Source organism: Geospiza fortis, unplaced genomic scaffold (genome assembly GCF_000277835.1).
Source record: "Geospiza fortis unplaced genomic scaffold, GeoFor_1.0 scaffold130, whole genome shotgun sequence".
Lineage (NCBI taxonomy): Eukaryota > Metazoa > Chordata > Aves > Passeriformes > Thraupidae > Geospiza > Geospiza fortis.
In genome coordinates this window covers 18,485,229-18,496,693 of record NW_005054300.1, presented here as the reverse complement: position 1 = coordinate 18,496,693, position 11,465 = coordinate 18,485,229, and the positions used below count along the sequence as shown (strand labels likewise).

Below are 11,465 nucleotides of genomic sequence, written 5' to 3'. Positions count from 1 at the left end.
CGGCGGGGCCGGCAGGGCGGGGGAGACATCCGGGGGGGAGCCGGGAGCCATCCCGTGAGGAATCCCGTAAGAAATCCCGTAAGGAACCCTGTAAGGCACCCGGTAAGGCATCCCGTGCCGCGCTGCCGGAGGTGCCCAGGCAGCCGGCCTGGGTCGGGCAGGTCGCTGGGGAAATGGACGCTCCGCGGCGCAGGGCTCGCACGGAGACGGGGTTTTGTACTGATCTCGCTCTCCGTGTGCCGGAGAGGTTGTGCCGCGAGCGCTCCTAAAGCCACGTTTCTAATTGCAAAGGCCAAGTCTTTTGTTAGCAGCTGCGCTTCTCAGAGGTTATATAAGCAGTAGATGTCTGGGTTAGCAGTGGTCGGGGTTGTGCCGCATCGCGTTTGTTAAAAGTTTGTCGGACGTGTGTTGTTCGTTGCTGGAAAATGGTGTGAGCCGGAGCTTCCGGGGGTTTGCCGAGCATGCTGACAGCTTTAAACTCGGTGTTTATGGCTGGAATTAAAGAGAAAAGATGACAGAGGTGCAAGTTGCCTTCCCCCGAGACTTTCGATAAGGTGTGCAGTCAGGGGAGCGGAAAAAAGCCGGCAGCCATGTAAAAACCACAGTTCGTCACGCTGCAAGTGCCTAACATTGGATAGCTGGATGTGCAGAGAGCGTGGCAGTGCTGCCTTTGGGGCCAGATGCTGCAGGCACAACCAGGGGTTTGTCACTTGTTTTCTGAAGGGTTTTTAAGTGCAATAGTCTAGGAGTTGCGTTGTAATGTGCAATCTGCGTTAAGGTAAATGTGTGTCTCCCCACTCTTTGGTATCTTCTTTGGTATTTTCAGTAATTATAGCTTGGAGATATTAGGCCTTCATATTCAGACACTTTGTGATTTCAGTTATATGCTTGTTGTGCATAAAATATATATTTATGTTAGATGGAATAAAGTGGTGGTCAGACTTCTTCACAGCTGTATTAGTGACTTGTGACTGTTCAGAGCCCAGCTCTTGTGAGATTGTCTCCGTACAAGTGCTCTGTGCACTGGCCGGGCTGTTTCAGAGCTAAAACAGGCAGAAAAAGTGTTTAGGTGTTCAGGTCTGTGGCATAGACCTTATGCTGTGCAGACAGGTGAAAACTACCTGAATTTTAGAAAATGTAATACCTGAAATTTCTGTTACTATTTCTTAAAGTGTTTATTTTACTTTTTCTCTTGCTTGAAACAGTTAAAGGTTATTTATTTGCTTCACGTGGCTTGTGACTTAAAAAATAGGGTGTTATATACTTGTTTTGGAGTAAAATGGTCCCCCTAGCAGGAGCTCCGTACAGATCCTGGTACATAATGCTGATGCTGCACTGTACAAAGTGCTTGTTATGCTTGGATGTAAATGGGAAGTTCCCCGATTCAGCTCGTGTACTTAGAGTACTTCACTCCCTGACCACAACTCCTGCCTATCTAATCTGGGAGAGCTTCTTAAGAGGAACTTCTGTTTTTTGGTAGGGTTAGATGGAAGTCCGTGGGGATTTCAGTTCAAACGAGCCAGCTGGTTTAAAGCCACATAAAGACAGGTCAGAGAGGCCTTTGGAGCAGTCTTGTCCTGCCAAATGGAAGGAATCATTCCACGTTTATAAATAGAGCCTGTTCAATGGGAGGCTTCATTCCCTTCAGAAGCTTTTCCCCAGCGAGGCTCTGCACAGCCCTGGTTTTGAGGTGATTTTTCCACACCCATTTGAAATGAAAAACAATGTTCTTCCCAAGGGCAGCTTGGATGGTTGTGCTGAGAGTGAAAAGCTGGTAGAACCAGTTTCCTACCAGCCTGTTTGCAGGAGAGGAAGGGCTGTCTCCTCCTCCTCTGCTCACCAGCAGCCACATACTTAATTAAAAGCTTGAAATTATTTTTGTCCAGCGGTTTCTGACCTATGGGAAGTAACATCCCAGGGGTGGAGTGCAGGCAGCCAGGAGATTGCACAGAGCACCTGTGACCAGGAGTTGTAGCTGCAGGGTTTTGTGGTGGCACCTCTCCAGCGAGCCAAAAGTCTTCTGTAAGTTCTTCTGGTAGTTATTTTACTATTAGGAACAATAATATGATCTTCCTTATAATTCAGGCCGTTCTTTTGGTTTCATGGTTATGACATTTTTACTGCTTGTATGCAGACGAGGACACAGGCAGGGCCCATCCCTGGGAGTATTCAAGGCCAGGCTGGATGGGGTGCTGGGTACCCAGGTCTAGTGAGAGGTGTCCCTGCCTATGGCAAGGCATTGGAATGACATGATCTTCAAGGTCCTTTCCAACCGAGGCCATTCTCTGTGCTTTCCTCAGCTGAGTGTGTGAAATTGTGGAAGCAAGAGTAGATGTGGCAGGAATTGTGTATGTGTGGGTGTCATTTTGGTCCTTCCAGGAGCTAACTTGCATCCGAGCTGCTCAGTGTCAGGATTTCTGGCACGGTGCAGGCTCAGTGCTGGATGGGGAGCCTCAGTGCTGGGCTGTGCATGGCCAGGGACGGAAGGCTGAGCTCGGCAGCTGGATCGGCTCGCAGCTCTTTAGCTCTTGCTGCTCCATCCGCGCTGGAGCTGGATGCCTCAGCGCTCGGGTCTGCTTTGTTGTTGCATGAAGAAGATACATTGCCACACGTACCAAGTTGCAAGAAATAGCGGTTTTGTTGCAAAACGTTGAGGTTCCGCGGTTTCAACTGCTGGTTGGATGTTCGGAGGCGCTCGGTGCTGTGGCTGAGCGGAGCCAGGCCGGGGCAGAGCGGCTCGGCTCGGCCCGGTTCTCCAGCCGGCCGGGGCATGGAGCGGATATTTGCAGGGCTGGCAGCATTCCGGAGAGCATTCCTGAGGCTGTGCCTGGGAATGGAGGCCGCGTTATAAATAGGACATTGCGGGATTGCTTCCTGAGCGCGGAAAGTAAGTGCGAGCTCGTCTGTGGGGGTGTGCGTCCCGTGACGCACAGAGCGGGGGCTGCGGGGGACCCCCGTGTGCCTGGAAACCGCTTGGTGGCACGGAAATGGCCAGAGCAGGTGACCATGTGTTGCAGCCGGGTGTCTTCTTGTGTTTTGTTACTGTTGAGCCGAATTGTGTGATCGCGGGTGTATCAGAGCATGTGAGCTGAAAACCTCTTAAATTCTCAGTGCTATTTGGGAGTAACTGGGAAGCGAGGAAATAGGTGCTTGCCCCCACTAGGTTTTGTTAGAGGCTTGTGGAAATTGGAAAGAAGGGTGGATTGGCTCTCATGCTCAACATGTGAGTTTTACTGGCTTATTTGCGACAAAGCCTAAGAACAGCCATTTTAGCAGGAGCTGGCTGGCTGGAGGAAGGCAGCAGTCATTCTCTCCATACACTTTGGAGTGAGTCTCTTGCAATCATTGAAAAAAGGAAAAGCAATAAACAGTAGTTTCAGAGGTCATTAGAGAAGAGTGTGTAAGCTTCTTAAATTTAATTGTGCCATTACAAAGCTGCTAATACAGAGTGTGATAAAGTAGGTTAACATAATTTTCACAAGAGTTATTAAGTACATTATCTATTGTCTGAGCAAATATGGTAGTTTTATTTTTTAAATTTATTTTTGGGTATATGATAGTTTTTAAGGTACCTAATATCCTTGTTTTCTTGGCTGGGTGTATTGCTGTCATCCACTTGTTAAATTACATCTGAGAACCGGGGCTCCCACTTACACTGTTGGCTCCTACTTCCTGTAGGTTGTACATGAGAGTTGAAAAGCAAGATAAAGTCTAGGGAGTGTTGTGAGAAAAAGCTCAGCTTACTTTATATTGAATGTTGCTAGCATGATGAAGGTCGTGAAACCTTATAGAAGTGAACCTGTGAACAAGCTAGGGTGTGCAAATACTGGTGTTCACAGCACAGCATGGAGAATGATGTATTTTGGACTTCTGCATCGTCAGATTTGGTGCAAAATAACATAAATATTACATTTGTGCTCTGCAGTTCCTAGAGGATGAGATGTTATGGTGAGGATGGGATTGAGCTGTGTGCAGGGTCTTGGGGTGGCTTCTGTGCCTAGTCTATGTCTTGTGTCCAGAGGTGCTGGAGGGACAGGAAACCCATGGTGCTGAGGGAACTAATGGAGGTGCAGCCTCTGCTCCTGCCCCACCGTGAACATTGCTTTTTCTGTCACCTTCCACTTGCAAGCCACTCTTAGCCCTCTCCTGTGTGAAAAACACACTTTTATATCTTCCTGTAGAAGAACTTTTGGGTTGCAGCTTATATGATCATGGGGCTTGGAAATTGCAGACTAAATAGCTGCTCAGGAAGCAAGTTCTTGGTTGTCTTGTTATATTCAAAACTACTTTCAGTTCCCTCCAGAGCTGTGGTAAAATTTGTGACATTTTAGATTGGCACATGTGTATGCTTTAAATCTGCAGGAATTTCCACAGTTGTCATTGCTGAAGACTTGTTTAAATAGAATAAATACTATGAATGTTTAGTGCTTCAGGAATCTCATGAAACTGACAGGAGAATTCCAACTCTTTGGTAACAAAATAACCCACTGGTTAGGAAAAGTGCTTACAGTGATCCTTCCTGTTTTTACTAAAAATCCATTTTATCTTTTCCCCTTACTTGCAGAATCTTTGCCAGTATCGCTTCTGTAGAAATTTTGTATTTGAACCCTTTCTAATTGAGACTGTGCTGAAGCTAAGTGACCACAGCTGTGACCAGGACACAATGGGTAGCTGTGAAAATTCTGGCCTTTGCAGCTTAGTAAAGAATGATCTTTGTAGCAACATGTGGGTTTTCAGTTGGTGAAACTGTATTGGAATTTTCTCACTTAAGGGAGCCAGCTCATTGCCTGCAGAGGAAGGAAGGGTGACTGAAATATCTCCTGCCCCTGGTCAGGCCGTTCTCCCCAGCTCCAACATTGATGCTGAACCTGCCCTGAATCAGCCCCTCAGCTCTGGAGTTTGCTGGCTAGGCATAGAAACTGGAGGAAGGTGCCTGGCAGGGGAGGATTGCCTAAACTCCGGTGGCTGAAGCTGTTGTCAAATATCTGTTGGTTTTCCTGTGATTGTGCAAATTCCGTGGGTGGAAGTGTTTGAGAGACCGTTGTTGCTCCTGGGGGAGAGCTTTATCTATGTTTAGAAAACTTGCATCTGTGTAGGGTCTTAGGGGCTTTTTTGTTCACCTTTAAAGTGAAGTAGAGCAGATGGTTCTTCATATGATGCTCTTCCTCTTCTGTTAAAGAGGAATAGAAACTATTAAGAAATCGTTTTTCCATTGTGTTTTAGGAACACTTCAAGAATGAGTCCACCACAAGATAGAAATAGAAATTCCTGCAGCAGTGAGACTCTGGCAAAGTGCCTTCAAGCAAAGAAGGACTTGGAAACAGCTATATCTGGAATTGTCAAAGCTGAACAGCAGATTAAAGAAAACTGGCGGGAGGTAATTTTAAATTACTTCTTAAAGATTTTTTAATAACTAACATGATTTCAATTAAAGTTTTTATTATTCCAGAATATTTACTATTATCATGGTGGTCTGAAATTTTCCTAGCAATTTGCAAACACATTGCTGTGTCATTTTGCTAATGCTCTTGATAAAGGTATTCCTGTATACCTGTATCTTCTTTATCAATTCTGCAAGCTTAGGCATGCAGCATTTCCAAAAGCTGATGATTGAAACATCAGAATAGAGAGAGATTACAAATAACATTATTCTTTGATACCTCTTTAAAGGTAGCCTTTGAACTGTTACTGACCTGAGTCATGTGGGTGACTGTGATGAATTTCTGAGAAATAAATCACTCCAAAAATACCACTTGCCGCTGACAAACAGTAGTTTGCAGTCAGCGCAGCACATGTTTGTGCACTGTGCTTGACAGATGTAGGAATGGTGTGTGTTTCCTGACAGGTCAAGGCCAAGATCCACAGCCACATCAGCCGGCAGCTGGAGTGCCTGCGCAGCCGTGAGGTGTGGCTCTTCGAGCAAGTGGATCTCATCCAGCAGCTCAAAGAGGAGGCCTTGCAGCAGCAGGCACAGCAGCTCTACTGGGTAAGGCTTGGTTGTCAGTTGCTGCACTGGCATTTTCAAGCAAACCTTTTTCTTGCAAGTATTGGCTCAATTTTAATCCTGGGAGCTGAAACAATAATTTGTGTTTTGTCTTCCATGTAGTACTTGGGACAGTTCAATTGCCTTATTCATCAGCTGGAACACTCCTACAGCAACGAACTGGCAAACCAGATTTCAATTTGCCTGGAGAGGTAAATACATTTTATGATGCAAGTTTACACAGTTGGGTTTATTATAACTTATGAATTTAATCTGTTTTTTTATTCTATTAGAACTAACAGATCTCACTGTTCCTACATTTTTAATAGTTCCTAGAAATAAGAACAGCAGTCTGAGGTGATAAACCAGGGCTATAATGAGCAGGAGAGGTACTTATTTATGCAGATTATTTCAAATATTAGTTGTTGATGGCAGTTGAAGTAAGAAAGTGAAACTTGTGTTTTGCTGGCAATTTATTCTGTTCTTGATTTGTAGATAGCCATTCCTTTCTTGTACACTGTATCAAAAGTCTTCTTTGTTACCTAATTACTGCCAAGTAGCTTGAAAGCCTTTTTATGAAATAATGGACTGACTTCCAAAACAGGACAGATGAAGAAGACTGTAATTTTTTTCCTTTCTGTAACTATCACCTTTCTCTTTCAGACTGGAAAGTCTTACACTCAAACCTGAAGAGTCTTCCATCCTGAATTTTGAGGCTGACACATCTTACCTTCGCCAAGCTATTACCTCATTTGGTTCCATTAAAACGATGGTAAGCACCAGGACTTCCCTTGGTTGGAATACTTGCCTCAAAGATTTCTTTTCAGTAGAGCAATATATTCCAAGTGATATTTTTGCTTTTAGTGACAGCTTGAACGGCTTCTGTGTGCGAGTCGTATAATTTTAGCTGTATAATAAATACACAGTGGTTTATTAATTATTGCATGTAGTTTTCACTGAGTTTAGTTATGTACATGTTATTTTAATGTATTTTAGCAGAGGCTGAGGGAATGACTACTGCATCCCTACTGTATTCCAGCAGATGAAAATTTGTTACTGTTTTCTTTGGATAGCAATAGTTAAAACATAGTAGATGTTTTCTGTGATACAAGTATTTTGGGATTCTAAAGTAAGCGGCATATTTCCTGTATTGTTGGAGACAATTCTGTTAAACGAAGCAGACTCAAGGTAGTATTTTTATAGTAAATTTTTCTCCATCCTATTTGTAAATGTTGAGAACATTGTTAGCCATAAAGCACTGAGCATTTGTAACTGTGCTTTACTTCTGCTTTATTGTAGAATTTGTTCTAGATACTGGACAAAATGGAGTTTTAATTTAATTTTTACTTTTCTTTCAGCAAACCTCAGAGAGAGAGAATACTTCTCCCTGGTTCCCAGGGCAGAGCTGTGCCCTAATGAACTGTGAGCAGGTAAGATTGACCTGTGTGTGAGTGTTTAATTGCATTAGAGGAAAGAGGAGAACAGGCACATTATATGAGCTTGAGTAATGGCTTGTGTTTGTTTGTTAAGATGCTTGAGTAGCCAGTGACAGTGGCTATGGTGAGCAGAGCAATCTGATACTGTAGCTGCTCCAGGAGCAGACAGGCAAGAACAGAGTATGAAAGTGTATGCGGGGTGTGACTGACAGGATTTTTTAATTGAATGTTCCTTATGTTGGAACTACCCAAATCCTGTGAGTGGTTTCATAATTAGAGGGGATTGTTTTTCCTTTTGGTGCAGAAATCCTGCTGCCTGCCTGTGTTGGTGTTCAGCACAGATTGGCTCAGCAGTCAGTCCTTCCCTAACCAAGGGCATTGTCTCTCGGCAGCAGACGCAGTGTGGGGCAGCGAGTGCCTCGCTGGCTGGCTGGTTACTTGGAAGCAGGCCCGTGCCTGTGCGCCAGGCTCCCTACGTTCCCAGCACCAATCTTGAGGAATGGGTTACCCAAAAGTGTGTGCCAGAGCCCAGCCAGGTAAACCTTTCTTGTGCTAAGCTAGTTTTGAACAGAGGGGAAAACACAGTACCTGATTGCAAGCAGAATGTGGTCGGAATGAAACCTGTAGTACTCTTCCTTCTGCCTTATGTTCTGCCTGATGCTTTGGCACTTACTAGCTGAATGCTGTGAGCTCTAACTATACAGTTACTGAACATTGCCTTTTAGTTTTAATGGATGTATTTCAATCTGTCTTTACTAGAATTTGAATTCTTCCAAAGTCTGCTATTTTGAGCAAGCCTGGGGAAATCTGAAGGATTTGGAGAACTGGCTCCTGCACAATCAGCAGCGTGATCTTGCTGGGAAGACAGATTCCCCTAGCTGCAAGGACTCCACCACTACTCTTAACTCATCCTTTTCCACTATTGAAAAGGTGGAGGAATTAGAGTCTCTTGGACCAGAAGAGATGGACCTTTCTGACTGGCTGCTTACTCCTGACACAGAAAATGGAAGTATTGCTTCAGATGAGAAATGGAAGAATGAATTTAAACTTTTTAGGGAAGAATGCAATTTGAATGATTGGCTTCTCAAAGCTGAAACATGTACCAGTTGTCCTGGCAGCCAGAGTAAAAGTGTGGAAATTGAGAACCTGGGAAATCTTAAGTGCCTGAATGAGCATCTTGATGGAAAGAAATCACCCAATACATCTGCTGTAAATGCTTGGCTTCTTCAGCATCCTCAGGCCCCCTTTAAAGTGGAAGATGTGTGCAAAGCTAATGATCTCTGTGCCAGCTTTTCAGAATGTGTGTGTGATGAAAACTGTGGAAAAGAGGCTCTTTGCAAATGGCTTCTGAAGAAAGATGGGAAGGACAAAAATGGAGTTCCGGTCAGCCAGAGAGATGTACCAGACCCTCAGCATGAGAAGACCAAGTTTGCTGCCAGTTCCTGGCTTAGCCCTGCCCAGCAGCTCCCAGGGGAAGCCGTGAGTGCAGAGAAAGCAGATTATTCAGCAGAGATTGCAGAACCCTGGAAAGCGTTGCTCGAGAGGCCTCTGACAAGCTGGCTGGCCAAGGCTGAGCACAAAGCAGAAAGCACAGAAGAAAAAGAGAGTCGGGAGAAAGCAGACAAGAGTTTCAAGAGTCCTTTCCTAGACCTCTTGGCTCCATTCCACCTCCCCTTAAATGTAAACAGTTGGGTGTTGGCTTCAAATGACCTAGAAAATGCAAACCTGCCTCCAGTGGAAGATAAATGGCTTCTGCGCAAGAAAGCACAAGTGAGCATAAGTTTTTGATACTTTTGTGTCTTATGTGCCAGGTTTATTGCTTTACTGAATTTAATGACTTCATTCTCTTCCAAAGTCATAGCTCTTCTGGATTATACTGGCTGAAACTTTTTAGGTTTCCTGGCTCTTTTAATGTTTTCACAATTATTAGTTACTTAGCACTAAACAAGTTAGTATTTTATACTAAATGAAGAAACTATTAATCTCAAAGACACAAAAGTCAGTTTTGGTTTTGAATACTTTACAGAATTTGAAGATACAGCAGAATGTATTTATGTTTGGGGTTGGTAATGAAGGTGACTTCTCTTTCAGGACTTTGGCCTTCCTACAGTTTGTGACCTTTTTGCCTGCATGAAGCTCAGTGGAGATAACGAAAAATGGCTGTATCGGTCTCCTTTACAGGTAGGATACAGAATGTATTTGAACAGCTGAGCCTAATCATAACACAGATACTGGCAGCTAATGGTCACCTTAAATTCTTTAAATGTTACATTTAACAGTGTAGTAATTTCCTCCCCATACACCTTTTTAACAGCTTGGACTGTTCCTCTTTGTTATTAATCCTCCTCTTCTGATCACAGGCCAGGGAGGGAATTACTTCTGTTCTTGTGTAAATCTCTCAACTGATTGACACTTGGTAACTCTGAGTGTAACTAAGATATGGAATTAGTGTATCAATCTCCAGGCAGCTTCTTTCTTTCCTTTGTAATGTATTTACAGCTGACATCATGTCTTTCCTTTCTGATGATAACTCTTTGTCTTTGTTTTTGAAATTAATGAAAATAGTCCTTAGCAGGAGTACTTCAAACCCTAAAAGGCAGAATCCTTAATTCTAGGAGTAATGTTAATATCACTTTTTTTATTATCTTATAGTTGGGTTTTTTTCCAAAGTGTTGCTTTTTATCAAAGAGAATAATAACCCTATTTTAAATTTGTTTAGATGTGAAGAACTGGATGTGTTGAAATCATCCCCTTCCTGCTATCAGTCGCACATTACACTGAGTGACTGCAGCCAGCTGAGTGCTTGTGTTTTGTGTTTGGCCATCTGCTTTCTCTTCTAAAATTATAACAAAAAGAAAGATTCCTTATCTAACAGAGTTCTGGTGCAGAAGATCCCTTTTTGTTGTCATTAATTCTGAAATGTAAACCCACTGACCATAAGCAATCTGATGCTTTAGAGGTGTTAGCAAATTTGTATCTGTTATGGGAATACAAGGATCTTTAACGGGTTGTCACTCCAAGTATGTTGAGGCCAGTGCAGGTAAAAAGCAGAATCTTCCTGGTGCTGTGCAATGTCCACCTTTGACAGTGACTTTACAAATGCTGCTGTTCTTTCAGCTGCTACAACTGTCATGTTGGGTTCCAGCTTACTTAGGCTGTACTTGCAAGCAATTTGTTTTATGGAGCAGTTGCTCACTTTGGAGGTTTCATTTGCATCTTGTGTTGGTGCATTTCCCAGCTAAATATGTGAAATCCAGACTTGGAAAAATACATGGATTTATGGGACCTAACATGTGACAGGAGAATTGGTAACTTAGTTTTAGATCGATTTATGGGACCTAACATGTGACAGGACATGTGACCTAACATGTGGTAACTTAGTTTTAGATAAAAACTCTTTGAATTTTGAGCTTTTCAGAGAACAGGGTAGGGTGTTAATTTTCATGCACCAGTAGATCAGACCCTACTGTGTCCCCAGCATTTACAAACAATTTGAATGTCACTGAAAAAGATGTAAAATGAAATGTGTGTTTCTGTTAGTTCTAGATAATTCATAATGAATTTTTACTGACTAAACCACTGGAAAGCAGGCATCTTAGCCACATAATATTTAAAGGTAATATTTGGGGAATTAGATGCCTTCAGCAGATTGATGGCCTGCTGTTTAATTGGGAAACACTAACTTGGCAAACTGTGGCTCCCACTGATGCAGTTTAAAGGTATTTAATCTGTGGTTTCCATGTGATTATGTATGTGAAAGTGGGGTCCAGTAACTTGGATCTTCCTGAAGCTGTGGACATAATATGAGCAATACCTCTTCAGACATTTAGCCTTTTGAGCCTGTAGGAACGAGTGCAAAGATGTTCTATGGAAACGTGGATCATGCCTGTCAGGCTCCATGGAAAAACTGTGAAGCTCCATAGCTTCTGGTGCAGCTTCTACTCACTTAACAAATTGCTCTTGATGACTATGAAAATAGGTCCCCCTTCTCCCCATCCCTGCAGCCTGCCTGGGATTAAAAGTGATTTGAGTTCCTCACAACCCTG

The 11,465-nt window shown here is 43.4% G+C and overlaps 1 protein-coding gene across 4 annotated transcripts; it reads left to right on the top strand.

Moving 5' to 3' along the window:
- The first annotated feature begins 21 nt into the window (after nt 1–21).
- On the top strand, nt 22–10,739 carry NCOA4 (nuclear receptor coactivator 4). 4 transcript variants are annotated; one of them, XM_031062751.1, is made up of 10 exons: nt 22–102; nt 5,224–5,377; nt 5,846–5,986; nt 6,107–6,195; nt 6,647–6,755; nt 7,342–7,413; nt 7,815–7,955; nt 8,179–9,189; nt 9,511–9,600; nt 10,139–10,739. In XM_031062751.1, exons 2-10 carry the CDS (start codon nt 5,237–5,239, stop codon nt 10,142–10,144), a joined length of 1,800 nt encoding a protein of 599 aa, XP_030918611.1. In that variant the 5' UTR covers nt 22–102; nt 5,224–5,236; the 3' UTR covers nt 10,145–10,739. The 4 variants fall into 4 exon arrangements, with proteins under 4 accessions (XP_030918611.1, XP_030918592.1, XP_030918597.1 ...); XM_031062732.1 differs by having other exon boundaries at nt 7,812–7,955; XM_031062737.1 differs by lacking the exon at nt 22–102 and adding an exon at nt 2,765–2,887 and having other exon boundaries at nt 7,812–7,955.
- The last annotated feature ends 726 nt before the right edge of the window (nt 10,740–11,465 follow it).